Raw genomic sequence first — 27964 nt, forward strand, 5'->3', positions numbered from 1 at the left:
ATTTCCTGTTACCAATCTTATAAAGGAACTTCACCACATGGATAATGCTGCAATCAAATGCAGAGAAGCACCTGAACTAGTAAGAAAAGATTCCTTTACGGTAGATACCTGAGCTAGATCTGATTTGTTGTGTGCCTCGCGACACCTTATCTACCAAGATGGATTCCCATAGTCAAGTGGTTCTTTTCCTACTGTCAGTTGCACTGGCCGTACAAGGAACTTTAGCTGGTAAGTTGAATGGGTTCTTGTTTCCAAACGTCTCCTAAAGTAGACTAACTTCGTTTGTTGGAAACAGTGGGGGGAGTGTGTTTGTGTGGTGTTAATTGTTACAAACACTAGTTAGTACTTCTACTACAAATTAAATGCCATTGCTCTCTAGGTTGTCGTATACAGTTCATTTTTAGTATCATTGTATAACAAACTTAATCCTGCTGATAATTATCTTACTGGAGTTTGCAGAATCTTTGCAACATATCAATAACAGCGGTGTGCGTTCCCTTATATGGAAAATGTTCAATATTTGAGTAGTAAAACAAACCACGGTATGTGTGGCTCTTCTCATCACTGCAACTAGACAGTAGGAGGGCCAGTTTGTCGCAGCATATGTACACCTCCTGTTAGGCGTAGTAGGTGTTAACGGTATTCATTGAGTAACAGCTAGCACTTTAATGATATCCGATTACTACGTAGAGTTGTTTCTCAAAAAACATTGCGGCTGCTGGTTGTCATTGCCTTCAATAGCATGATGATGAAGTCAGGATATGTTTTCGTAATCATAGAAGTGGATGCTAATTCCTCATGGATGCTTCCTCATGCACATCTTTTAGATGTTAGTGAGGTCACTGAACTATTGAAATGATTCCGTCCCATCACCGTTAGGCTTCTGATGCAGTCATGCACCTGCATGCGAGAAGCCCCTCTGTCCCGTTCATTAGCATCCAGCTGTGTTCCAGTTGCTATAATGCACCTTGTGTTTGTATTTTACTGTAACTGGAGTACACTTGATGCTCAGTTGTGATTCATCTTTGTTCTTTTTTGTGTGTACTATAATTATGGCATTACTTTTGACCTTAGGCGCGTGGTGTTCATCCGATAGATAAAAGTCCTTTCAATTAAGTGTTGCCTTACTATTTGGAGAAGGAATATCTGTGTGCATTTATATACTGTCTTTGATAATCCAACAGTATCATTTTACCACCCCCACTGGGTTTACCCTTGCTTTTCATCAATTGAATTTGTTGAAGTTCTTAGTAGGTTTCTCTCCACAACAGCAATAATTATTAAGGCCTGGTTTGAATGCTTTAAAAACCCTTCGTTTTCAATTGCGCTGTAGCGTCTTCGCATGAATTTTCCCGTTGAAGTATCACATGCCCATCACCTGTACTGAGATTTGTGTAGTTTTTGTAATGTACATGCATGTTCACAACATCAAACAATGGTTTGTGCTAGCTCTGTCAATAGTTTCCGATTACTGTGTACATGTATAGCTGCATATGGTTATCACATTCGTTGACTACAAACCTTATTGTGATAGTGTTGATATGGCATTTGCCTGTTTGTCACACTTATCGTTGAAGCACCGTGAAGACATGTGTGTTCGAGAGCATTCTTCTGTCGAGTAGTGAACACCCTGTTTGGAAAGCAATTGTCCACTGGTATGTCTGCCAATGTCAACCCACCTTTTGCTTGAGCCGGTAAACATGTTTGTAGACCATGAAGTAACCTGATACACGCTCACTTGTTACTGGTCACACGTAGTAAACGGTAGATCATCATCCTGTGTACATCATTGTCCTACCTGGTCAGCATACATCTGCACTTCCTTTGCCATGCATCATTAAAAAGCAATAATTAGTATATGGGTTGAGTGCCTTTTTTTGATTTAATTGGTACAAAGAATAACCTCTACATGAGGTACACAACAATTTGACACTGTGTAGGATAAATAAGAGATAATTATGTAGAATACACAAACATTGTGTTTGTGTCTATTGATGGTGCTAATGCATCACACAGGGTTTAGCAAAGGTTTCCGTGACCAGGTTGCTGTGCAGCACTTGAAGTAATTGATGGTGAAGAGAGTACTAGTGATGTGGTTTGTGTGTGGTGGGGAAACTTACCACCTCTTTGGATGTGGTGTATGGAGGTGTCTTATGAACACCCTGGATTTGATTATGTGGGTGGCATTTGTCTGGATAGCATTCAGGCAGATTGATTTCCCTCCCTTCTGGGATTCTCTTTTGCAAACGGGGTTTTAGTGGTACCTACTTGAAATTAGAGAAATTGACCTCAAGCAGTAAAAATAGTAGTGATTGAGTATATACATAGCTGAAATAGAATTCTATGGTCCCACCGTGCCCACTAGTGATCAACTTACACGAATATCATATTTTCTGCTTTTGTGTGTGTCAAGTGAGGTGAAAATTGGGGGTTGTAAAAATAGATGGGTCATCTACATTACTGACACACTAGTGGCTGTGCTTAGGGTGTGACAATAGCAGACGGATAGAAATTCTTTTTAGTGTGTGAGAATCCAGTTCTACACCCACCTAATCCCAGTGTCTGGTTGTTGGAAATTTGAGCTCTACATTAGCATATCCTACTTTAAATTAAGCATTCCTTTTAGTATGTAAATTGATTCCGACACCCACCACCACATTACAAGCAGTGCTATATCTGTTTGTTGGCCTCAGGTTCATTAAAAGTACAGTAGCGGTCAATATAAAGTTCCCATTCCGTTTACGTAGTCCCCATCTTACGTTTGAAGAGTTTCCGTTTTGACAGCGTCTTAAAAAAGCATTAAAATTTAAAACGCGTTCTCAAAGCAATAATTATTAGTCAACTTGAGCAACATAGTAGCTAGGTTCTTCATAGCTGCGAAAGTTCGATAGCTAGCTGCATGCAGAGCTGCATAGGTGTAGACCAGAGGAGGTACGACAGGAGCGGTGCAGCTCAGGCAATTAGCCTTAGATTGAACAATAATTATCCGCCCACGTCGTATGTTTTTGCTGAGAATAATCGGAGGCTAATTGCTTGAGCTGCACCGCGCCTGTCGGACCTTCTCTGGGTGCAGACAGAGTAAGTTAAGAACGATTGAATAGTGAATATACACACAACGTAAAATATGTGAGCGTACTTCTAGCGTTTGTTTTGCATTGTATCAGCGTGCTGTGCACATACTACGTAAACAAAATGGAAACAATAATATTATATTGACCGCTCCTTGAAAAACCTGGCAAGATATTTTATTGCATTATGTACATGTAGGTACAATTCATTCTAAACAGCAATTGTTGTGGCTAGAGTGTGTACATGTCATTGATTGGTTCTAGGAAGTCCTTCCCTGTTCCAATTAATTGTATCGCTTTGTCATAGGTTTGTACATGTATTCATTACTGTACGTACACTTATTCTGCTGGTGTATGTATGTGTCAATATATTTTAGGTACCACCAATTATTTGCTGTCACTTAGTGCAAAGGTTGAGCATGTGTCTAAGTTAAATGTAATGAGAGAAAGCAGACCGTACACATGTGTGTTTGGTATGACTGTTGATCCACACCTTCTACCCAAAAGTCATGGTAATAATTACGTTAGCGGCTGCATTGACAAAGTGTTGTAGAGACTAGGTAAACCACAGCATCCAGAACTATGTAACATTACACTCGCTCACATGTTGTTTGGTGTATCCAGAATCTTGTGAGTTTGAGTCTCTTCTACAATAGAACCACTACAGGTAATTCTGTATCCATCAACATTGGCGCAGTTTCTCATGTATGGGGGTTGTGCAGCTGATACAATGTATGTACAATGCCCCCCTAACCCACTGTCACTCTGTCTACTTGATTTCCACTCACAGCATGCAGTACACAGTGATATATGAAACAGTGATATAATTATATGAAACACAGATGATATGTTTTATTCCCATCAAAAATATGTACACTGTTACAGTACTCACTGTTACAGTACTGACTGCTAGTTTAGTCTGTTTGTCACACTTAGCTTGTTCTTTCATGCAGTATAGTCATAATCTCCAAGTGTTTATTTTGACTGGGTGCTGGCATCTTAGAGCATAATATCATTCTTAACTACTAGTATTATCACAAACTTCATTATTATGCCTCGAGGCGTAGTCGCACAAGGAATACGGTAAAGCTGACTGTGTGTGTCTGTATAACTGCTCAACACTTGCAATACAACGAAAACTAACACCTTTTATAGGCTTATATCCATGTTCTCGAGTTATGACTACTTTTAAGGCTGTTGCAGTCTCTTCAGAATCTTTCGTAGCATCTGTTCGCACAAACTGTCTTATTAAACTTACGATGAGTTAGCCTTGGCACTGAAGCGCTAGCTGTTTGTTAGCTACTACAAGAGTCAGAAAAGAGCTGCAAAGCTGTACGTACTACGTGTACCAGAAGCAGCAGCCATTATGACCTCTGACCATTTTGTAGATCCACCCTTTTTTAAATTATTTCGGAAAGTAGAAGTGAAGATAAATTCATCAAGCCATCAAATGTAGACTTTTGAGCTCCTCTTCTATAACACTCTAAATACGTATGGTCAACAATTGCTAATGCAAACATTAATTTTGTTCGTAACAAGTCATAACACATACAAATTAAGCAAACAAATTACGCCTTCTATAAAATTTTGGAGCGAAGCAAACATACCGAGAGGCATTAGCGCAGCTTGCAACATTCATTTTTAGATTGTCTAGTAAAGGAGCGTGATCAAATTTCTTCGAATACCTTCGAGAGTTCCTTTATGTTTGTAAAAGGTGTTAAATGATCAAACCTGTTGATTCGGAACACATATCTTGGCTCCTTCTAAAGAACTTCTTTGAAGTTGCATTCCATTCAAGATTGAGTTAGTTTGCTGTGATAGTATTTCAGAAATTGTTGTATCTTCTACACGTTATTTTGGCCAAGGGCGTTGGCCATGGTATTTTACCTACGCTGTATGTATCCTCCCATGAAAGTCAGTAGAGGATTTTCCCTAATGATTTATCCTCATATCTTTAGATGGTTCAAATTGTGCAATAAGAAGCTGAGATTTCACGCACACACACACACACACACGCATACGCACACGCACACACGCACACACATTCGCTCACAGGTACAGAGACAACATGCCCTCGAACAACCATCTCAGAGGAATTACACATAGATATATTTACTGAACTATTATCGAACCACACTGACCAAGCAAAGCAGCTTCAGACAGCCCCTCTTGTGGGCAACATGGACCCCATGGCACCAGCTTATGAATTCAGGGGTGCAGGAGTTCATCTCACTGACCGATTCCTCTCGGACACAATAAGAGTTCACTCCTGCATGACGAATGAGATCACAATGTTTGGATCTGTGTTTTTCAAGGACGGGAACTCTGCTGGTCCTCTGATAGAGCTCTCATATGCAAACAGTTTTGGACCAAGTTTGCCTGTGTTCTCTCTGCGCATGGATGCCCTCGCTGATGAAATCATTGTTGCTTACAGGTATGTTGGATGAAATATACAAACAGATAACAGGTCAATGAGGCCTTCGCTAATAATTATATAGTTACATAGCAACCAGAGAAGGTCTAACATGCGTGCATGAATCATTACAAGCTCGGTGCACGGATGTCATTGGCGGTCATGTGACAACATCGATAACATCCAGGCCAATGCACTCATGTCGGACCTCGTCTGCGTAGCAATAGTGCACAACATTTTCCCTCGACTGAAGATTATCATTATTACATCACTTATTATATATTCATTGTAACGTTGTCAATGCAGACATCTTGGCAATCTCCATACTGAAGTGTTCAAGGCCCGGCTCCACAGTGGCAAGTGGAGGAGGTACGGCGTGACCTTAAGTGGGAACCAGGCCCTTGTGTACGATGACTGTCAGCTGACTCACCAGAGAGCAATCCCTTTACCGGACTACTGTGCCAATGACTCCAGCCTGATCATCTCAGTGGCTGACTCTGCCATCAAGGAAAACGAGCAACTTCCAGGCACTGGTGTCTTTGTGAGTGTGCTTTTGTACGAGTACTGCATGTACATCAGTAACATAATTATATGTACATGCTTGTGGTTGTGTCCCGAATGGGATGTAGTGCATGCCCATCATTCGTGTGTACTGTACATGTACTTCTTCAACTTGTGTATACCTGTAATTGTCTGACTTGGAAGACTTCCTTCGTAGGTTTTTGGTAAGCCTAAGTTCATTAATTTACATGTGCCAATTAGCACTTCACTTGTAGCTGTGGTCTAAAGGTTTCCTGTGTGACACACAAACATTCTCATGCATACAAAATGCAGGCCTTCCTGCAGAATGTAGGCATCCACTTTGGTCAGAATGGTATCCAGAAGCTGTGTCCAAATGTCCCAGAAGGTACATGTACAATGTTTATTTTTTCTTGTCCTACACAGAAATTACTATATACTGTATGTCTACTGTGCGTCTTCCCTCTTTTAGCCCTTTCTTTATAATATGTTTCTCGTGTGTTCATTGCGTGTTGGCCTAGAGATTGAAGTCATCGTCATACTATAGTCGTGCACTTTAAGTAGCCATGTTGGCCATGCATTTATCTTTCTCCCCCATTCAGCATGTGCGTCGTGTGGGAGGTTTCTCAAGTTGGTACAGAGGGTCTACCATCTGAATCAAGAAATGGAGCAGCTTAAGAAGAGAGTGGCTGAACTAGAGAACAGGGACATTGTCTGTTCCACTACAGGGGCACAGTGCTCCCACACTGTCAACGGTCAAACAAGTGTCTTTGCTAATGGCATCTTTAGGAGTTTCCCTGATCAAACAGTTTGCTACTGCTCTGTGAGTTGCATTGTAGCAACATGTACACCTTGCATAATTATAAACACAGCAATAATAGTATAAGTTGTGAGAGCGTACAAACATTTTAGGATAGATTGTGGCAGTACTAGGTGTGACATAATTATGTGTACATGCGTGTAGAGTGTTTCACGTGTGTTCGATGTGGTTCGAATCTTTCAAACTACACCTGTGTAGTTTTACAAGTGTTCTGCAACATGCCTCTAGCATTGCAAAGTGTGTGGATTAATTTGCCAAGAACCAAGTACTGTGCATATAATAATGTTAGCATACGTATCATCATACAACTGTATGGCGTCATATCTAATAGGATGGTAGTGTGGAATGTACAAACTCCTCTGATTTATGCCTCAATGGCAGTGTGGTAGAGCCTCTCACATCACCACCCACTTCAACCCCCTCAACGGACCCCTTAAACGATGGCTCACGAACTACTGAACCACCTACTATGCCAAGTATGTCATTGTCATGGACATAGCTTCGATGCAAAAGTTTTTTTGTAGTATGTCTTGCTGTAATGGATATGTTTTGATCATAATAATTATGTATGCTCAAGCTTGTGGTAAACACACAGTGCATAATGGGCTGTACAGTTTTGTTACAATAGTGAATCAATACTGTTTGTTTCAACTGCAGTTCTTTGTGCCTCTTCTCTTATCATCCCTGGTTTGAGATTAGGAGAAATATTTACCAACTTAAACTCCCAGGATGATGAATGCTCAGTCTACACTTGCACTGTGAGTATACCCTTAAAACGTTGTTACTCTACGACTGGGATAGAATTTCATACAGCATATCAGTTCTTTAGGATTTTGCACAAGTGGGGGAAGATTTAACTGGGTTCAAGTATTAAGGGGGTGAGCAAGCCAGAAATTTATTTACTCAAAAAATCACCCGCCAACCTGCACTAAAAGAAATCCTGCCTGATTTATATTTACGTTTTGTATACTTAACCCCTCGTTAAGAGTGCACAGTTAATACCTGTCTTGTTGTATTTTACAGCTAGGACCAATCGGTCCCCAGCGTAAGCTTGATGTATATCAGTGTTCTGAATACCCAGAATGTTCCAGTAACTTCACTGGGATTGAGCGAAAAGTGGCTACATGTTGCTCCAGGTGCAGCGGTAAGATTGTACATGATACCTGTAAATAAGTGTTTATGATAGCATTTCTGTCTTTTGGATGGATGTGTACGTGTACATGTATGTACAACTGTATAACATTCCCCCCGCCCCTTGTGCTGCTGTAGAATGTTTCTTTAAGACGTGCGGTATCAATTCTCAGTGTACAACTAGTACTTCGTCTGGACAAGCAGTATGTGTCTGCATCGACGGATTTAAAAAGGATAAAGTATCAAAAGCATGTGTTGGTGAGGCTGAATTTTGTGTGGATTGCAAACATGTTGACTTATGCTATAGCAACGTACATTGCATGCATGGTATAAGATACTGACATCAGAACTCGACGACATGACACGTACATGTTGTCATGCTTACACAACCTGCTTATAATTATGTTTCATCCAAGATTTACAATATCACTTAGACGTGGACGAGTGTTCAGACGACCCTAGTGTGTGTCCTGCTAACTCTGTGTGTACTAACAACAATGGCAGTTTCCAGTGCACTTGCGACGCAGGCTTCAACATGGTAATCGCAACTTCTGGAAAAATGACCTGTGAAGGTACGTACGTATTGTATAGCGCTTAATTTTTGGGGTACCTAATTCTCGTGGAACAATCTCTAAAATGAAATGTTTCGTGTGGCTAACACTGACCCTTACCATAAATATTCTCAAACAATACACTCTAAGAACAATTTTAATCTGTCTGCCTGTGTATTGCACGAAATTACATGTATCAATGTACTGTGACCAGCGGCCACCTAGGCGCCTTCAGTTAAATACGTACTTTATGTGTATTTTTGTATCCATTGTAGATGATAATGAATGTGACACTGCTGACTGTGGCTCTGCCATGTGTAAGAACACCCCCGGCAGCTACCAGTGTGTATGTCCTGGTGGCATTGTCACTGACACAGGGAGTTGCGACGGTAAGTGGTATGCTCTTACTGCATGCATGTCCGCATGTACATCGCTAAATGCCCTGCTAAATGTTGCGGAGTGCTAAATTGCTGAACCAGCGGCAACCTTATTTAAATGAATGATGTGGTAATTGGTGAATGTGACGGTGATCATAAATTATGGTGATGACTGAGGCATTGATTGGTGATAACTAGACATGATCGGTTACTAAGACACTTGGTGGTTGTTCGCAGTGGTAATGGGTGTATACGTACATATAATGCTCTGATGTCACCAATTTAGTTATACTACTAACTAAGACAGTTCTCACATTTCCGTTTTGTTGAGTGCCAATAATTCTTTGTCCAGCTGTTTGCACTACTCCTTGTCAAAATGGTGGAACCTGCAGTCATGGAGGCGTATGCCTTTGTCACAGTGGATACAATGGTTAGTTGGTAAAAATGATCCAACAAATCTGTACACACATGAACACTTCTCAATAATAAGTTGCACGTGTTTCTTCAGGTTCGAATTGTGAGACGGACATTGATGAGTGTTCTGTGGGTAGCCACAATTGTCAGCACGAACGCTCTGTATGCATTAATACTATGGGCGGGTTCTTCTGTCGCTGTGAGGCTGGCTATGTCGGAGATGGCACCACATGTGAAGGTATGTTATCAATACCGTTAGTGGTGAGACGGTACATTTTAACAGGGTTGTGTTTATGATGTGTGTTTATGATGGTCAATGATTTATTTGCTCCCGGTATGTTCCCCACCATTGCTGTTTTTAGTGGTTTGTTTTTTGCAAGACACTTACATTGTTAAATTATACAGTTTGCTTTACCTTCACATTCAGATATCGATGAGTGCTCAAGCAACTTTCACTACTGTGTGAATGGAGCCAAGTGTATAAACATTCCAGGCTCATTCCAATGCTTGTGTGATCGTGGTCAGCTCTGTACTGGCTCATGCATCTACAACTACAGGAAGCAAACCATATTCCTTGACAATAAAGAGTCCACTGTTGTGTCTAATTGCAGGAACTGCACCTGTTTGGTGAGCAGCACGTGTGTGTACATGTATGCTGCAAGTTATTCAATTTGTGCCTGCATGCTCATACACGTCTATCGAGTACAGTGATGGTATTCTTATCCCGAGATGCATAGGCGGCCATGAGATATAGTAGTCTGCCATGAGATGTAGTAGGCAGCCATGAGATATAGTAGGCGGCTATGAGAGATAGGCGGCCATGAGAGATAGTAGTCTGCCAATTAATGTGTTAGTGGTACTGGTATTTTTATTCTGCCTGCTTGGTTGCTATAACGCTTTTGTTTAAAGCGTAGAAATCCTCAGCATAATAAGTGAAATTGCACATTAAACTAGACAATAGACTGCACATGGTGGTAGGTTAGTGTTGGTATAGCTGTACATGTAACCAGCTACAGTGTACATTATATATTAGCACTAATGTACATAAGAAATCATAATTAAGAACTCTGTGTAGGCTTGGTGAATCTGGTAGCTGCTGTGATTTGTACATAGCAATGCTGTTCTCAAGGTTTAATATCTGATTTACAACACTCTATTCCCCTAGACGTGTTAGTGTCATCATTCTATTGCCGTTCCTCAAACACTTGTACATGTACAGTTTGCCAAGTATACATGTAGTAGTGATATTATTTCTGTCATATAATTATGTAGGATGGTCGTGTGTCATGTGTCAGGATACAGTGTTCCTGCTCAGCCAACCCTCCCAGAGACTGCTGTCCGCAATGCTATCGAGAAGGTGAGTAGTTGATGTGATACAAAGAATACTTCAGGAACCAATCTAGTACTGTATAATTATATTGTCTGAACCCTTGCAGACTGTGAGGTAGGGTCTGTCAGGATAAGACCAGGACAGACCTGGGTAAACCCTTCTAACAGATGTGAGAGAACATTCTGTGATCGTCAAGTGAGTATGATAATTTTTATCTTGTTGCTAATGGATGTGATCACTATTCGTGCTATTTCGTTGACTTTTTGCCGCTTCACAGAATGGTACGCTGGTGCCTGTTGTCACTGATATTTCAAACAGCTGCCCTGATTTCGACTGTCCTGCCAATCTCACCATACAGCCAATGGGGAAATGCTGCCCCTCTTGTCTCTGTAAGATAATTATATTGCATGTACATGTACACGTAGCATTGACTCGCGCTTATATAAACATGCCTCAAGGCGTAGCTGCAGAGGCATAATCATAATTATGTGTGTGTATTCCAGCTATAACTGCTATCATTACAATAACAGCTTAGATTTGCAAGCTCAAGCTTGTTCTATAGCTTGGCTAGTTTTATTTACAATAAAAGTTGTTGCAGTTTCTTTATTATAGCAACATTTAAAAAGTTTACTACCAGAAACAGCGCCATTTTAACTTTGACCTCAGGTTCACCCCTTTTTGTCATTATGATGCGTACTTAGTTATAACTCTAGAGCTTATTATGTACCTTCACGATTGTTTGAGGGACAACACACATTTACCTGCACAGAGGTATTTTGCGCAACAAGTGCTTGATTCGTTACTTGATGTTTCTTTGTGTGTACATACAATTCCACTATTTATATGGTTTGTTTTTTTTTGCGCAGTGCAACCGTGTAATATGGACAACAACAAGCAGTCTGTTACCCTTAGAAATGGCTGTGAAACTTGTGTGTGTGAGGTGAGTGCATGTGAAATAACCTATCCATTCAACATTCATTATAGCCATTCAACATTCATTGTAGCTGTCTGCATAGTACTTCAGATGTATACGTATCAATGTAGTTGCTCTTGCTGCTCCGCTTCTCTAGTATGTCATATAAGATTTCAGTAGATTATTCTGTGTGCGAATACGCAGCAAGGTAGTGTGTTTGTGTGTGTGTCTGTTTGTGTGTGTGTGTATGTGTGTGTGTGTGTTGTGTAGACTGCTACAGCTGCTTAAGGATAAATGAAGTGCACGTAAGAGCTTCTAGTCATGGATTTCAATTTGTGGATATGCAAAGTATGCTTTATTCTCAAGTTATGGCTACTTAGAAGGATATAACATATCTCTTCTGAGTCAGCCACTGAGATAACTGTGACGGGGTCTTACGTTATGAACCCTATTTGATATAATCACACCATTGTGTAAATGAGCATTTATCACAAGATTAGAACTAAGTGAACTCAGAGGACGTACGCCAATGTCAAAAGCATTAAAACATCACATGGACTTGTGTTTTACATGTAAAACCCTCATGCCTGGCTTTATACATCACCACTAGCTTGATCCCTTTTGTAGAATTGGCTGAGCTATCACGCCCCAAACGAACCTGCTTGAGAGCAGAGATCTAAGATTTAATTGTAACCTTCAACCTTTGTTGCATTCTTCGAAAACAATATATTCTGTGGCTACGTTATGATGTACTAGTTGTATAGCAAGAAAATAAATGATCAAAAACAACAGAAGCACTAGCCGCTATATGCAGCAAATGTCAAGAACCCAGGACAAGTATGTTTAATTTGTTCATTAAAAGTGACCCTATTGTGGCTTACCTCCACTGAAGTGATTTAGGTAGACTACAATATATTCTTGTAATGAGAAACATTCAGATACCCACAACGTTGGTGGAACTGTTCGGGTCTTTGACAGCAGATTATAATACGCAAAGCTTTTCACGACCTGACACACTCACCAATCACGCATGGGGAAATTAACTAGGGGTGGGCATGGCGGTACAGATGATGCCTCAGGGCTTCCACACACACCATCTTGTTCTTTGTTCATATATAGTAGAAGGGGGTGTAGTATTCAGGTAGAATAATTATTGTAACATCCAGGACACTTCACGGGCCACCAGAAGGGTGGGATAAAGAGTCTAGATGAAATCTATATTATACCACTAAGAACACGTCATCACGAAGCGTGTACTCCAAGTTATGAGCATTTTAACTGTTCCTTACTACTAAAATGAAATATGAACAGTGTAAACATATCTTCAAGAGTTTACGTCGTCCTTATTGCACAGAATTCTCAGTGGACCTGTAAGCAGAGAATGAAGTGTCCAAGTACTGATTGTGAACCAGAGCACATCTTGTTCTCTGAAGATGGCTGTTGTCCTGTGTGTGCCCGTCAGGCTCTGAGTAATGAGATGTGTGAAACCTTGCCTTAAGTAGTTATAATCACTTTTGCAACTCTTTACATTAATAGTCATCTCATTAAATGTCACTGATTTATTACATCATATACGATTTATTTCTGCCTGCATTGTTTTGTATTCCACGTATTTTATTTTGCAATCTGCTTCTATATTCACTTACATAGTCTGTTGCTCTTAAATTTGGAGCCAGATCATGTCTTTTGTACACGTTTGTTATGTATGCTTCTAGAGTTAAACAGTATACTAGTATCATTCTAGATGTATAGATCTAGTACACAATCCATACAGTTTTAGTTGTGACTGCCATCACAATGAAAGATATGTTATTTGTGTATCGTTTTGTGCGTGATACAATTAATTGACACTACCTGAAAAATAGTTACGGAGGCCTGCATGTATTTGTCTCTTGATCGACTAAACAAAGCATCCATTGATGTGATCATGAAATGAAAAACACTTTTGTCATTCTAGGAGCTCAGACATACATGTAATAGAAATGCAACTGCCAAGAACTTTTATTGTAACGTACTGATAAGCTGAATAGGTGTAGTTTTTCACTGTCAAGCGTTAGGAACCGGGAGTGTAAAATCTCCTGATGAAACTCATAGTTTATAATATTATTGTGCTGGAAATCCATTTTCACATACTACAACAGTATATATGAATGTTTTGCCATAAAACGTTCATTAGCTGTAGCGACTGCGTGACTACATTTTGATACATCTTATCGAGAATATTAATTCTTCAAATGCGTCTAAGCCGTTTAATGTACAGTATCAAACCTTGTTAATGGGCAATTAAAATAGATATCGTTATATGCATGATTGTTTTCTAGAAAGGGATTTGATTAAAGCTCAAAAGTTATTGGAATCTATAGGGCTTGCTGGCCATAGACGAACTTGCATGATGTATATAGACTCAACACTAAAACTGGATTTTGTGCTGTTTTCCAGGAATTGTATCTACAGCAAACTTTTTGTGTAACATGTTTGCTAAAAAAATTTCCCCGCGTTAGCAATTTTTGTGTTCCAAACTATGTGTAGCCTGGTTTTCCACGGGTCATTTTTTCAAGGGTGGTGATGTCAATCCAGATTGATCAATTAAGTTCATGGCAGTGCTTGTTTCAGTCTCATGCTCATGCAGCCTTCGGCATACCGGCCCTAAGTAACAGACCTTCTCACAACAGAACACATTAATTTTGTGGGTTATTTGCAGTTTCAAGTTTTATCGTTTTATCTTCCCTTCAAGCCTATAAATGATTAGGAATCAAAAAACCAACTCTGCTGGTTTTTAGCTAGATATACAACTGATCACTGGCCAGTCCATCTTGGGGATCATGAACTGCATGGCCAGCGAGTCTAACATAATCCACGGTGCCGGTGGGTCGGGTCTCGGGAGCGGGTGATTTGCATTGTCAACCAACAATTATGATCTAGATCTACAACCTATAATCTCAAAAAGCAGAAATGCTAAGACAATGCATTATTCCATAAGTGCATGTGAGCCTGTCATGTGTGTGGTCCTAAATAAGGTTTGCATTGTAGTTATAATTATGGCCCTACAAGCGACTGGCTAAAGTTTCTATGTTTTAGACAGGCAGCCCTAGCTGCAGTGCAATCAAGTGAAAGATGATTTTGCTAAAGATTTTTGCTATACTGTTGCAGTACAGTTTGTTGGAGTGTAATGTATGGGCCACATCTGAAGATCTTTATACCAGTTATTGCTCACAGAGTGAGTTTGTAGTACAGGTTATATCCGATCAAGCTGTCAGTAGCAGTCAATGCCACATTCAGAATCTTACGTGCACTTCTTTACAAGCTGCCATCACTTTCTTAAGCGAAAACAAGGGCTATGAAAATTTAACTATCTGCATACAAAATTCCAGTACACAACTCATTTCAAGTAAAGTACTCTTCCAAAATGTTAGTCTCCGAGTAGTTTCAAAAGAATATGTGCTGTTGGATTGCGTTTATGATTCCAATCTCGTAGAAGATGTTGCAAATGGTACCGACTATACTTGGTACTTCAATGATTCCTTCATGATGTTGTTAGTAAATGTTCACTTCGGAAATTGTCCGTACCCTATAAGGATTGCTGGGGTGCAGAATGTCCGTATACAGGACTCAAGTTTCAAGTGAGTAGACAGACTCCTGTAGATACTGTAGGAGATCTATTGAAGGAGTAACTAATATACCACACTTGCATGTCCACATTTGATTCATTATTTTGCAGAAATTTTTCTGAAGCTGTGCTGGATATTTTGAATTGTGAATCTGTCACTCTCAACCGTGTTCTGTTACAAGATAATGTCGGGACTGGTACTTTTATGCAATCATTTAGAGGGAACACGGGAGCTCTATCCTTATCATACCAAAATTATTCAACAGCATTTCGTCCACCCAACATAAAACTCAGCAATTGTCAGTTTATTAATAATCGTGCTGATGCTACTGAAAACCTTCTTAGCACCAATGAAGCTCTATCGAGGAACATTTTTACAGGTAGAGGTGGCAGTATAGGAATATTTATAAACGAGCACAGGAATGATGTATCGGTACACATTGAAGACTCGGCTATTGTTGACAGCTATGCTAGGTCTTTGGGTGGTGGAGTTTTCATGATAATCAATGGCCGATTACCAACACAACACATTGTTAACTTCATAAGGACCAACATTTCTTCGAGCAATGCACTAGTTGCTGGCTCAGGTGTGTTTCTTGGCTACCTATCTGCCACTGATACTGTGTTGACACCACATTCAGTGGTATTCAAACAGTGTAATTTTGTCAATAACACTGGCTTTTCTGGTGGTGGTGTGTACATTGTTACATCCTTTCTAGGTGAGCCTCGTGCACAATTAAAATTTTAACCGTATATATAATATGTTTCAGGTAGCAGAGGTAACTATTTCAGGTTTGATGGCTGTACATTCTCTGGAAATAGGGGTGTAGGCTCTCCAGACGAAATTGGTGCTGCGATTAGTGTAGTTCTGTTTTCTATATTTGAACAGAGGGTGTCAGCAGTTCGACACGACATTGTAAACTGGTGAGTGTTAATTGCCACAATAACTCTATGTAAGGAAGCACATTGTTAACAAAACATTGATCACCGTAGCACGTTTGCATTCAATTCTGGTGGGAACGGTATAGTCAGTATTGGCTATGCTCCTATAAAATTTTCTGGTAGAAACGTGTTTATTGGTAACAACGGAGCTGCACTACGGGTAAACCACCTCAATGTATTTGATATAGTGCCCCTAAGTGTTTTTCTTTCAGATAATTGGAAGTCTGGTTGATTTTGATGGGGAACTTACCTTTATCAACAACACTGCTCCTAACGAAGGTGCGTTGAGCTTGCTTTCATTTGGTCAAATAAGAGCTCATCGTGGACTGTCTCTCAATTTTATTGGAAACAAAGGGAGGTACGTCATCAAAACTTAATACTGGGTGCATGTGACTTGTTTTTTCCTGTATGCGCAGAGTAGGATCCAGTATAGTGGTCTCATCTCCTCCTAGTCTGCTAGGTTTCACTAAGCTTATTGGGAACCCTCAGTGCTTCATCTTGTATGAAAACAGTTCAATCGTACCATCTCAATGGGACAATGTGAGTAAAGTACAATGATTATAGCCCCAGGCTACTACCGGTATACTGAAATAATATTATTTGCAGGTCAGAATAAATGTCGATCAAAATTCTGCCTTGCTTGGATCAGCCCTTTATCTTCCTCAGCTGGGACCCTGTTCTTGGACTGCTAACATGCCATCTTATTTTGACGATTTCTCCATACGAGAATGGCCTGCATGGAATTTTGGGTATACTTATTGTGTGAACAATGCATGCTGTTATGTAATAGTGTCTATGTACCTGCAGGAATAACATCAACACTGGCTATGTTGATCCAAATAATCCTGAATACTACATTGGATCCAGCGCAAGAAAAATTTTAGTCAGAAACACATTGGTAAGTCAAAGTCTGTCTTTTGTCCATGGACGGATGTGACCTTGTCTCGACTGTGTAGGTGGAAGCTTGGCCTGGAAAGCAGTTTCCAATGTCAGTCGTAGGAGTTGATGAATTTCAGCATTTCACTTCCACTAATGCTCAATTTCTTCAAGGAAATTACAGCAGTAAGGTTAGTCTTGAATGAGATATAGGCATGAAAAACACTAAAAGTGAGCTGTTTGTCTGGTTTATGAAGCTGAACATTGTGTTGGGTCTTGCATGTATAAATATAATTTATAGAATGACCTGCTGACAATCGCTCCCGGGATTGCTGTCATTGCCGGTTCTTTTGGAACTGGACTTCTAACGGATGAATTCAAAATGAAGTACTATGTTTCTGATGAAAACTATTTCCTTCAACCAGCTACTACTGTTGAAATAGAAGAGCCCTTCGAAACAGCACCTGTGAGTCTTGTTATTATAATCATTGTGCATTGTGTAAGTGAGCATTATATTTGGCGAATGAGCCATTTGATTTGGTGTCTCAGGCGCGCGTGGCTACTGCACTGCAGCAATGATGTTGTGTCCACCGGAAAACTTGTAATTTGGTGGTTTAAATTTGGCGATCTTTGTAAAATTCGCCAAATCGCCAAACTTTCCAGTTAAACGCTAGATCCACACAATGACCGTATTATTTTGGTGACCTCTAAGTTGTAATAATCCAATCCCATGTTGCATATAATTATCGATTAATCAGTGTGTACTCTCTCTCAGATTTCTGCTGGTAATTTCACGGTGATACCTCAGACATGCCCTGGTGGGTACCATCTAACTGAACAGAGGGAGTTCGCTGGCAGTGGTCAAGGAGTTGATATGACTTGTGAATGTCTTGAAAGGACTGAGGTTATTGCATGTGAAGAAGACCAAGACAGCATCATCGTGAAAGTAAGCAGGAAATTAACATAATTATAAGTATGGTAGTACCCAAGACCAACTCACGCATGAGTGCCGTAAAGTTTGTTATACATATGTCAGTAGTTCACCTTCAAAATATATCTATTATTTATGTGGGGCCTTGCCTTTTCAAAGGTTATCACAGATTCGCAAATGTTAATAGTAAAAACTTTTATCCAATTTCTATACAGGATGGCTACTGGGTAGGATACGTCCTAACACAAACACCCAACCTTTTTTTCTACCCCTGTCCACCTCAATACTGCCGTTGTACACACAACAGTAGTGTCGGTCCAGATAGATGTGTGTTCAGGTATACTCAAAGCGTCCCAGACCTGCAATGCAATTCACAAAGAGAAGGTAAACCCATCCCATGGTTGAACATGTGTAAGCTACATAAATCAATGTTTTCGTTTCCAGGCCTGCTCTGTGGCTCATGCAGGAATAATACTGGGGTTAGCGTACTGCTAAACAACTGCGTCAGTTGCTCAAATGGCTTCATTTGCCTTATAGTAGCGCTTGGTGAGTTATGTACTATATCTACTGTAAGTAGGAATTTTATTTATGTATTGTACGTTGGTGTGTGTCCAGTATTATCGTCAAACAAAGGATTGGCATTACCATCAAAATACACTCTTTCGTTTAAGCCCCCCCTAGCAAGAGTAGGAAATGTTGCAGCTATAAGATGTCCTCCTAACCCCATGCATATGGCAGGTTTAATAGTCACTGCATGGCTCGAGTTAGAGTCAGTAGCTGGAACAGCAAACAATTTGCTAGTATCAGGGGTAGTTGGGCAGAGTCCAACCAACTGCGTGGTAAAGGGTTGGACTCTGCCCAACTATATCAGGAGTACATCAGTATGCAACTCCTAGCACATTCCATTCTACATCTAGGACTGAATACCGTAATAGCAGGTAATTTTCGGGGGTCAAAATATTCGTGGCTCGATCAGCAATATTTAGCCATTTGTGGTTTTTTATTTTCGTGGTTGCTGCTTGCACTGCAGGTAAAGGTAGGTAAGGTCGCTTCATTCATGGGTAAAATATCCGTGGTCCAGTGTTAAACCACGAAAACCACGAATATTTTGCCTTACGAAAATTACCTGCTATACGGTAGGTCACTAACACTTGTAGTTGTGTAAACTGTACGTTAGCCATGAATAAAATTAAATGTGGGCTGGAGGCACAAACCACACTTGTCTAATATCATTTTAACTAATTAACCGCTACACCTACGCACCCACTTTTAAGGCCTGAAAGTGACGTGATATGACATACTTGTATCGTAAGGTGGTTTACACTACAACTGCCACAGTTGGATACTCCTCTTAATGTACTCCTGCTAGTATACTAACAATAATTATAGCTAGAAATCGATGGTACTAGCATGCATTTTTATTTTGCGGAAGACACTTATCCAGTAAGTAAAGTACATTAATTAGCAGTCAGGGGGGCGTATTTTCCAAACAAATTTAAGCCCCCCCCCCATTATTTTTAGGCTAGCATTTTACGCAAAACAGAGAGGTATATTTTCGAGTGCGCACAGTAAACCAACTATATGTATCAACCCTGCCATCTCTACTGAGACCCAGATAAGTTACAAACCAGTTTTCGTATTCTGCAGTTGTGTTGGATATGGCAGTATTTGTTTTCATCACACTGGTGGATTGGCCAATCACGGAGTGGCTGTATCCTTTCATCTTTTATGTACAGGTATTTGCTTGATTAGTGCAAGTAACACAACATAGTAATGAATGTTTACCTTCATTGCTCAGGTTATTCCTTTTGTATCACGCTACTTTCCTGAGAGTTTTGAAACACTTGGTGTTTACGTGAGTGCTAGTGTGTGATCGAGGATGTAACAGTTTACATTTGTGTTTTCACAGCTGACGTACGTTCAAAGTGCTGTTGGATTTTATTTTGTGTACGACTTTTGCCTTCTGGAAAATCTACCCCCATTGGCGTCTTATGCACTCCGCTATCTTCCTTTCTTCACGGCACTCGTAGCTATATCTTCAGTAATAATTATAAGGTAGAGCGTAACTATATAATTATGTGGTGACTGTTTGCAAGATTATTTATCACAGAAAACTTCTTCGGATTAAATCGCTTAAGTATCATGGATTCTGGTTGATCCTTCTTCTACTGTATCCCCAGCTGGTCAACACGTCCCTAACTCTCCTTAACTGTCCGGAGCTGATAAACTCAAGTGGCTCTATAAAAACAGTAAGCTTAGCTTCCTTGACCGTTTTGACAATGATTATTATGTTATGTTATATAATTATTGCATGTGTGCTTTATTCTCAGAGATGGTTCATAGATCCAAGTGTGCAGTGTTTTGTTGGATGGCACATTCCTCTCTTTCTCTTCGCAATCTTCATATTATCACTCTGCTGTATTAGTGTTGTTGTTCTTCTTATATTTATCTACAAGGTAGGTTCCTCCAAGGTTCGTGTAGTATACGTAAATCGTATCTAGGTTCAAACACTGTAGTAAGTACTGTGAATCCAGGCCACTTTTATTCTAGATATTAACATAGATCTATAACTCAGTGTAAACCAGTCGTTAAATCTGCTAAACATATAATTTGATTCTGAGCAATTTGCACACTCAGAAACCAAAGTTTTCAGAAGACATTATTGCTTCCATGGTTAAACCATTGAATGAGAGCACTCAATGGTGGGCCGCAATTGAGCTTGGGCGAAGATTGTTGTTGCCACTGCTAGTAGTTGTTTTCCCTCTGAATACAGTAAGTGAATTCACAATTCAATGTGTGTTTCGGGTGCATGGTTAGTATTAACGATTTGTTACTTTATTTTATCAGGTGTACGTGGTTCTCCTCCTCATTACTGTTCTCTCAACAACCTCGTTCTTTTTACCTTACAAATCGTTCCTGTCTAATTCAGTGGAAATAATTCTGCTCATAAATGTGACTGTGTTAATGCTTTTGGATGCAACTCCATCAATTAGAGAGGCGTTGTTTACATTTTCTGAAAAAAGTGATGTGAGCCCTATCAGTTGGCTACTGTTTTCTGTTTACTATCTTCCCATCTTACTCTTTATCGCTATTCTAGTTGGGGACATTGCACACAGAATTGCTAGGTAAGTTTATAAGTAGCCAATCTCTTGCTCACTGAAATTATTTCTGTAGGAAATTAAATTCTGCTGCTGACAGTAGAGATAAAGATAAAGAATCGATACCTTCAAAACGTCAAGTAGTCCAACCTCCGGCTACCACATTAGTGGTAGTTATAACTGATTCTGATAATCAAGATGAAGGTGAAGGAACTGTGTTGGAAAGTTCTATAAATGTAGTATTATGATTTTTAGCGTGCAGTTAAATGATATGTTTTTTCACATTTTTCATTGTGGGCACGTACCTATATATAAGTATAATAATTATATTGAACTTAAATCGGCCCTTCTAAGCTCTAAATAATAGTAAGCATAATTATGCAGGCTTCTATATACTATAATTATGTGTGCATGCCCTAGACATAATTAACGACTGATTTATTCATCAATCAGATTCAACAATGGTTTAGAGTAAACGTCTCAAAATATACCTTATTCACTGAAAATTGTGTCTGTTGCTAATGGTGCTTATCATTACGAGATGTTCTGATGTTGGTGACTGAGAGCATGTGTAGGTAACAGTTTAGCCTCGTTCCCAGGTCGAGTTGTCTCCAAAATAATGCTTAGGTTGCCACTAGGCCCAGGGAAGATTGGATCTGGGCGTGATTATAATTAGTATTCGCTGAATTCCAATGGCTATAGTAGTCTAAGTTGGTGACCAAATAACTCGGCCTGGGAACGAGGCTAGTAACAGTTGTGCTTTAAGTACATAATTTATATCTAATGTACACATAGAATCAATGAATATTGTATGGTATAATTTTGGTATGGGTATTCCACTAGCACTCTGGCTGTTATTTAATAGCATTGCATGTGACACAATAAGGATACAAATGTAAAATGATATCTACCCACTTACATCAACAGCTAGCTAGACATCTATATAGTAAGTTGCTGAGTCTTTCAATATTATCTTGATCTGAAGCAGCAGTATGTTATCAACAAGTGTTGCTCTTATACTTATTCTACTGTTGTGCTCTGAGTCTCATGGTTCAGGTAAGTGCTATTATTGTACACAGCTTGACCAGAGCAGTTTATGTTGAATATAATAACTTATTGCTTCAAATTTGTTTTACTGTTTAATTAATAGATACATGTAGGTAGCTACCATTGCTGCTGGATATACATAATTATAGTACATACAGTGGTTGGGTTGTATGCTGTAGTAAATCTGGCAATATGAAGCGTAGCCTTATAGATCTAGTTTAACTAAAACGAAAGTGATGGATCACAATTAAGTTTCACATTATATAATTATAGGGCCCGGCTGGCCGGTCGGGGTTAACTCCCTATATATGTTGTTGGTACTGCCTGTGTTTACTTCAACTGCATGTGTGCATGTATACGTACATATAGAACTGCATCCATAATTATTAGAACTGCATCCATAATTATAACATGCCGTAGCCTGCATGTATATGCATTGTGTACTGCGGAGTTATTCATGTTGAATAAACAGAGATATAATAACTGTAATTTTATGATAATAGGAACAACAGCGTGCAATAACCTTTCAGAGCTTTGTGAGCTGAGATTCAACCAAGTCAGCTTTGTTGGTACTCATAATTCTGGGTCTGGCTTTGATGGTCGTCTACGAAGATGTGACGGTGAAATGGTAGATAGTTGCATATGGCGGAACCAAGACCTGAACATTACTGCACAATTGAACTTGGGAGTTCGATTCCTTGAAATTGATTTATGTCTGTTACAAGAAGACTGTAATTCTACTGTATACGGTGATACAGGAAACTCGTCTCTATTCACATGCTATGCAAGGCACAATGTCTTTTCATATGCCGGTCCTGTTGCAAGACTTTTCCAGCAAGTAAACGACTGGATGATTTGCAACCCACAAGAAGTGATTGGACTTTACTTTCCTAATGAAGTTCCTGATGGACAAAAAACAGAGATTATCTCGGAGCTAAAAATTATTCTTGAAAGAATGTGGTTTCATAGTAACAAAAACACGTCTGGTGACTCGTCGGTGTACATGAGTACACACTATAACACTCAAGGAGAGTGGCCAACCCTTTCTCAAGCAATATTGTCAAATGAACGAATTTTTGTTTTTATAGATTCCAACTTGACGAGTGGTGAACATACATCAGGCATGCTCTGGAATCATCCCTCCATTTTCTCAACTTACATTAAGCCTAATCAAGATAATAATGAATGTAATGATCGTCTTCTCGACTTGGCTGATCGTTGCAATACAACTGAAGATATTTTGATAGAAGCTGGAGTTACTCTTGGTATTTGCATTTTCACAGGTCAGGATAACTGTAACGTTATTCTTCCAAATGCCACATTGAAATGCTACAACCGACGAATTGGGAAAACAGTTAATGTTGTCGCAGTTGACTTTCCTGAACTAGGCACTTCAACTGTTTTTGATATTGTGGCTCTACTGAACCGAAACAACATTGATATGTACAGACCCTCACCAGTAGTAACTGCTACAACTTCTTTAGAAACATTATCAACATTGGCTTCTTTCAACATTACGTACAGATCCTCACCAGTAACTGCTACAACTTTAGAATCAACGTCAACATTGGCTTCCTCCGCTGCTTTCAACATATTATCTTTCAAATTGATGAGCATTGTCTGTTTAGTGTTTTTCCTTTCCTATTCGTAACTGTGAGTCTGCGTTCTTGTAATAATTATGTATACATGTAGATATTAATTTTATTTAGCTGTGTCCACTACTTTAATTCTTGATCTCGTTCTATACTAATGTCAGACTCATATCTCAGATACTATTATCTATAGCTCTAAGTGAGTGAGTCAGTTTGGAGTGCCACGTTACAGCTGGATGAGTCATCGAAATACCAGCTTGTTTTGAAGCAAAATTAGATCGTGAATCAGCTTGTGTCGGAATTGCGAGTAAAAGCGAAAAGTATTGCAGAGGTATTTTCTATCTATACTATGCCTCCTACCCATATTTGTGGAGGTTCAAATCGTTAGCTTAAATTAGATCTGCTGAAGATAGCTGAACGAGCAAAAAATTTGCTGGACGTCTCAGTAGCTAGACATGCTAGAGATCTATATGCAGTTTTATGTTGCTGATCAATAGGCCAATAGGCCCTGATAAATTATTCTTTTTTCCCCCCATTCTACAAAATTACGCTCTGTGTGTGTGTGGGTAGAGTGTTACAACTGCTCAAGGATCGATCGATGAAGTGCAAGTAAGAATTCTATAGACTTCTAGTCAGGATCGCAAATTGTGGATGCAAAATAATGCTTTGTTATAGGCCACTTTTAGTTGCCATACATGTTTCAAATCATACATGTTTCAAATCAACCTCCCTCCTACTTTTACTTGCCCCTAAATTTAGTCATTATATTTATATATTGCTGATGTCAGCCATTATTTGAGGTCAAAGTTGTGTTTTTTTGCTGAATAATACAGATATTCTATGTGCTTCAATTGATACACTTAGGGCCCGAGACAATCAGAGGAGTACCGTAATTGATGTAATTACAGCACCACTCTAATTATACAAAATTCGAAATTTTCGACCATATATAGCACCCTATAAATTCATTTGTTTTATGTACGTATAGTATCACAAAATAAATTGTTTTTCTGCCGCTGTAATTACATCAATTACAGTGCATATACCTGTGGTAAATGACATCAGACATCAGGAATAATGAAGGCCTCCCTCCCCCATTAGAGTCCAGCTTGCATTAATATCATCTGAAACATGTTAGCAACAATGAATGTCCTTGACATTGTGACAGTGCATGCATAGCAAAATTAGTATACCATGATACTCTACTTAGTAGTTAGCTCTGCACTATAACGCTAACTATTGGTATAGCTGCAAAAGTGAAGGAAGAGCGTAAGCTGCACTGTTTCATGAGAATGTGGCAGCCATTAATTATGGACTTCGAATCCTTTTAGCAACAATCATTGTCGATTATTTCACACTTTTTTGCAAATGTAAATTGTACTATACATGTGTGTATTGAACCATGAATGGTTTCAAAACAGTTAGTCCCCCCCTTCTTACTTCAAAACCAGAGTCTTACGCAAAACGGGGGGGGGGGGGTTAGTTTCTCAAAGTCCAATTCACTGAAAGTTGGTCTGTTGCCTAAGGTGTTTATGGTCATCAATGAGGGATGTGTAGGTAACATGTACATCTGGGAATTAGAGTAATGCATAAGGGAATTCATTTGCATATATAGATGTGAGACTCTGTGAAGTCTGGCAGACCCGCAGATTCTAGAATCAATGAATATTGTAATTCAGTGTGGGTATTCCCGCTTGTTTACTCTGATTGTTATTCATAGCATTGCATGTGACACCATACAAATGTAATATGATATCTAGTTTGTGCATCTAGCTAGCTATAGTTGCTGAGACTTTGAGATCATCCCTAAAGCAGTATGTTTTCAACAAGTGTTGCTCTTATTATTCTACTGTTGTGCTCTGAGCATGGTTCAGGTAAGTGCGGGCTTAGATAGCACTATAAATAGGTAGCACCAACAGGGCCACACACACAGCTCAGCCTGAGCAAATGATGCATGTCGAAGCCAGATAAAAATAATTATATTGATTCCCACAATTGTTACTGTCTATACATAGATCTAGCTAAACTAGATTGCTGCTGTATAGTGCTATCCTGCAGTGAATTAATCGTACTTATCACTCATCATGCTTTATAGTAGATCTGTATGCATGACAGTCATTAAACGAAACTGCAGGCATGCATGAGTTTCACAATAATATTCAGGTAGTGTAAATGTATTTATGCAGCTATGCTTGAGACAAAAATAAACACTGTAATTGGAACAAGAATTGTTTGGCATACAAGTCATTCAGGCAGGCCCTTTTATATATAGGAGATTAAACACCTGTTTGGCAGTTCAACCTCACATTAGCAGCGGGTAATTTCGTTGGTGTAAATTTTCGTATGAACTACCCAATTTAGGATTCTAAATGTTTGTGCAGCTCAAGAATAGACAGTAGTGACGTAGATTCTATTGCGCAAAAATAATTTTTAGATTATTACATGTACTAAAAAAAATACGAAATTTCCCCCATACGAAAATAACCCGCCATACGGTATATAGGGATAATGAGTCTATAATTGGATTACATAGGTCCCATGTCGATACTTAATACTGATACACGGCAAGCATATGCACGTGGAAACTTTTCGCTGTAGATTATCCGATGCATCATGAATTGTAATCACCCTATTGTTGTTTGTGTTCCAGTGTTTACAAATCACTGTGTAGCTAGAACTAATAATATAAACTACAATGCCATGCATAGCCTGTATGCCTGTGCATTGTCTTATACTACAGAATTTTTGATACCTATATAGGAACAATGGCGTGCAACAACCTTTCCGAGCTTTGTGAGCTGAGATTCAACCAAGTCAGCTTTGTTGGTACTCATAATTCTGGGTCTGGCTTTGATGGTCGTCTACGAAGATGTGACGGTGAAATGGTAGGTAGTTGCATATGGCGGAACCAAGACCTGAACATTACTGCACAATTGAACTTGGGAGTTCGATTCCTTGAAATTGATTTATGTCTGTTACAAGAAGACTGTAATTCTACTGTATACGGTGATACAGGAAACTCGTCTCTATTCACATGCTATGCAAGGCACAATGTCTTTTCATATGCCGGTCCTGTTGTAAGACTTTTCCAGCAAGTAAACGACTGGATGATTTGCAACCCACAAGAAGTAATTGGACTTTACTTTCCAAATGAAGCTCCTGATGGACAAAAAACAGAGATTATCTCGGAGCTAAAAATTATTCTTGAAAGAATGTGGTTTCATAGTAACAAAAACACGTCTGGTGACTCGTCGGTGTACATGAGTACACACTATAACACTCAAGGAGAGTGGCCAACCCTTTCTCAAGCAATATCGTCAAATGAACGAATTTTTGTTTTTATAGATTCCAACTTGACGAGTGGTGAACATACATCAGGCATGCTCTGGAATCATCCCTCCATTTTCTCAACTTACATGAAACCTAATCAAGATAATAATGAATGTAAAGATCGTCTTCTCGACTTGGCTGATCGTTGCAATGCAACTGAAGATATTTTGATAGAAGCTGGAGTTACTCTTGGTATTTGCATTTTCACAGGTCAGGATAACTGTAATGTTATTCTTCCAAATGCCACATTGAAATGCTACAACCGACGAATTGGGAAAACAGTTAATGTTGTCGCAGTTGACTTTCCTGAACTAGGCACTTCAACTGTTTTTGATGTTGTGGCTTTGCTGAACCAAAACAACATTGATATGTACGGATCCTCACCAGTAACTGCTACAACTTCTTTAGAAACAATGACTTCCTCTGCTGCTTTCAACATATTATCGTTTGGATTGATGAGCATTATCTGTTTAGTGTTTGGTTTTCTTTTCTATTTGTAACTGTGAGTCAGAGTCTGCGTTCTTGTAATAATTATGTATAGACATCTACAACATAATTTTTTTTAGCTATTCTAAGGCTCCACTATTAATGTCTCAACAACTTATTAATCCTTGATCTCTACTATTGCCAGCTTGTTTCGAAGCAATGATTACATCTTGTTTCACAGTGAAACAGCCATCCAATCTGAATGGCTCCTTTAATTGCTTGCTGCATTGCAAAACTAGGGTACTGTGGTTATAGCACTCATGTGTGTTATAGTTGATCACTAGTCTAGACCTTTCGCTCAAGTCAGCAACTTCCATTCCACATGCATGCAAACTAGGGTACTGTGGTTATAGCACTCATGTGTGTTATAGTTGATCACTAGTCTAGACCTTTCGCTCAAGTCAGCAACTTCCATTCCACATGCATGCAAACTGTGTTTATAGCCATACTGCCCACCAATTATCCCATAAGAGCAGCACTGAAATTCTCATGTACACTTACTATATATACTCTTCAGTG

The 27964-nt window shown here is 39.4% G+C and overlaps 4 protein-coding genes across 4 annotated transcripts; all 4 read left to right on the forward strand.

Annotated features, from left to right (window-relative positions):
• Positions 1-12: 12 nt before the first annotated feature.
• LOC135344659 (protein kinase C-binding protein NELL2a-like) lies at positions 13-13384 on the forward strand. The gene is made up of 19 exons (XM_064541905.1): positions 13-228; positions 5124-5502; positions 5788-6022; positions 6316-6388; positions 6603-6823; positions 7152-7296; positions 7478-7578; positions 7844-7964; positions 8090-8209; positions 8386-8523; positions 8778-8891; positions 9232-9309; positions 9388-9531; positions 9721-9920; positions 10566-10650; positions 10730-10818; positions 10901-11012; positions 11490-11563; positions 12891-13384. The coding sequence occupies exons 1-19, from the start codon at positions 159-161 to the stop codon at positions 13032-13034; spliced, it is 2643 nt and encodes an 880-aa protein (XP_064397975.1). The 5' UTR covers positions 13-158; the 3' UTR covers positions 13035-13384.
• Positions 13385-14510: 1126 nt separating this feature from the next.
• Positions 14511-21281, forward strand: LOC135344658 (uncharacterized). The gene is made up of 21 exons (XM_064541904.1): positions 14511-15156; positions 15255-15862; positions 15914-16067; positions 16137-16245; positions 16298-16443; positions 16502-16625; positions 16692-16834; positions 16893-16983; positions 17042-17152; positions 17263-17427; positions 17737-17907; positions 18108-18276; positions 18337-18438; positions 19540-19628; positions 19691-19747; positions 19802-19947; positions 20003-20141; positions 20223-20348; positions 20530-20664; positions 20740-21017; positions 21067-21281. Exons 1-21 carry the CDS (start codon positions 14651-14653, stop codon positions 21236-21238), a joined length of 3741 nt encoding a protein of 1246 aa, XP_064397974.1. The 5' UTR covers positions 14511-14650; the 3' UTR covers positions 21239-21281.
• Positions 21282-21840: 559 nt separating this feature from the next.
• LOC135344668 (uncharacterized) lies at positions 21841-27580 on the forward strand. The gene is made up of 3 exons (XM_064541918.1): positions 21841-22046; positions 22541-25503; positions 26390-27580. Exons 1-2 carry the CDS (start codon positions 21983-21985, stop codon positions 23686-23688), a joined length of 1212 nt encoding a protein of 403 aa, XP_064397988.1. The 5' UTR covers positions 21841-21982; the 3' UTR covers positions 23689-25503; positions 26390-27580.
• LOC135344318 (uncharacterized) lies at positions 26395-27459 on the forward strand. Its single transcript, XM_064541485.1, has one exon. It carries the CDS (start codon positions 26395-26397, stop codon positions 27457-27459), a length of 1065 nt encoding a protein of 354 aa, XP_064397555.1.
• Positions 27581-27964: the final 384 nt, after the last annotated feature.

The sequence above is a fragment of the Halichondria panicea genome, chromosome 11 (assembly GCF_963675165.1).
Source record: "Halichondria panicea chromosome 11, odHalPani1.1, whole genome shotgun sequence".
NCBI classification, from domain to species: Eukaryota; Metazoa; Porifera; class Demospongiae; order Suberitida; family Halichondriidae; genus Halichondria; species Halichondria panicea.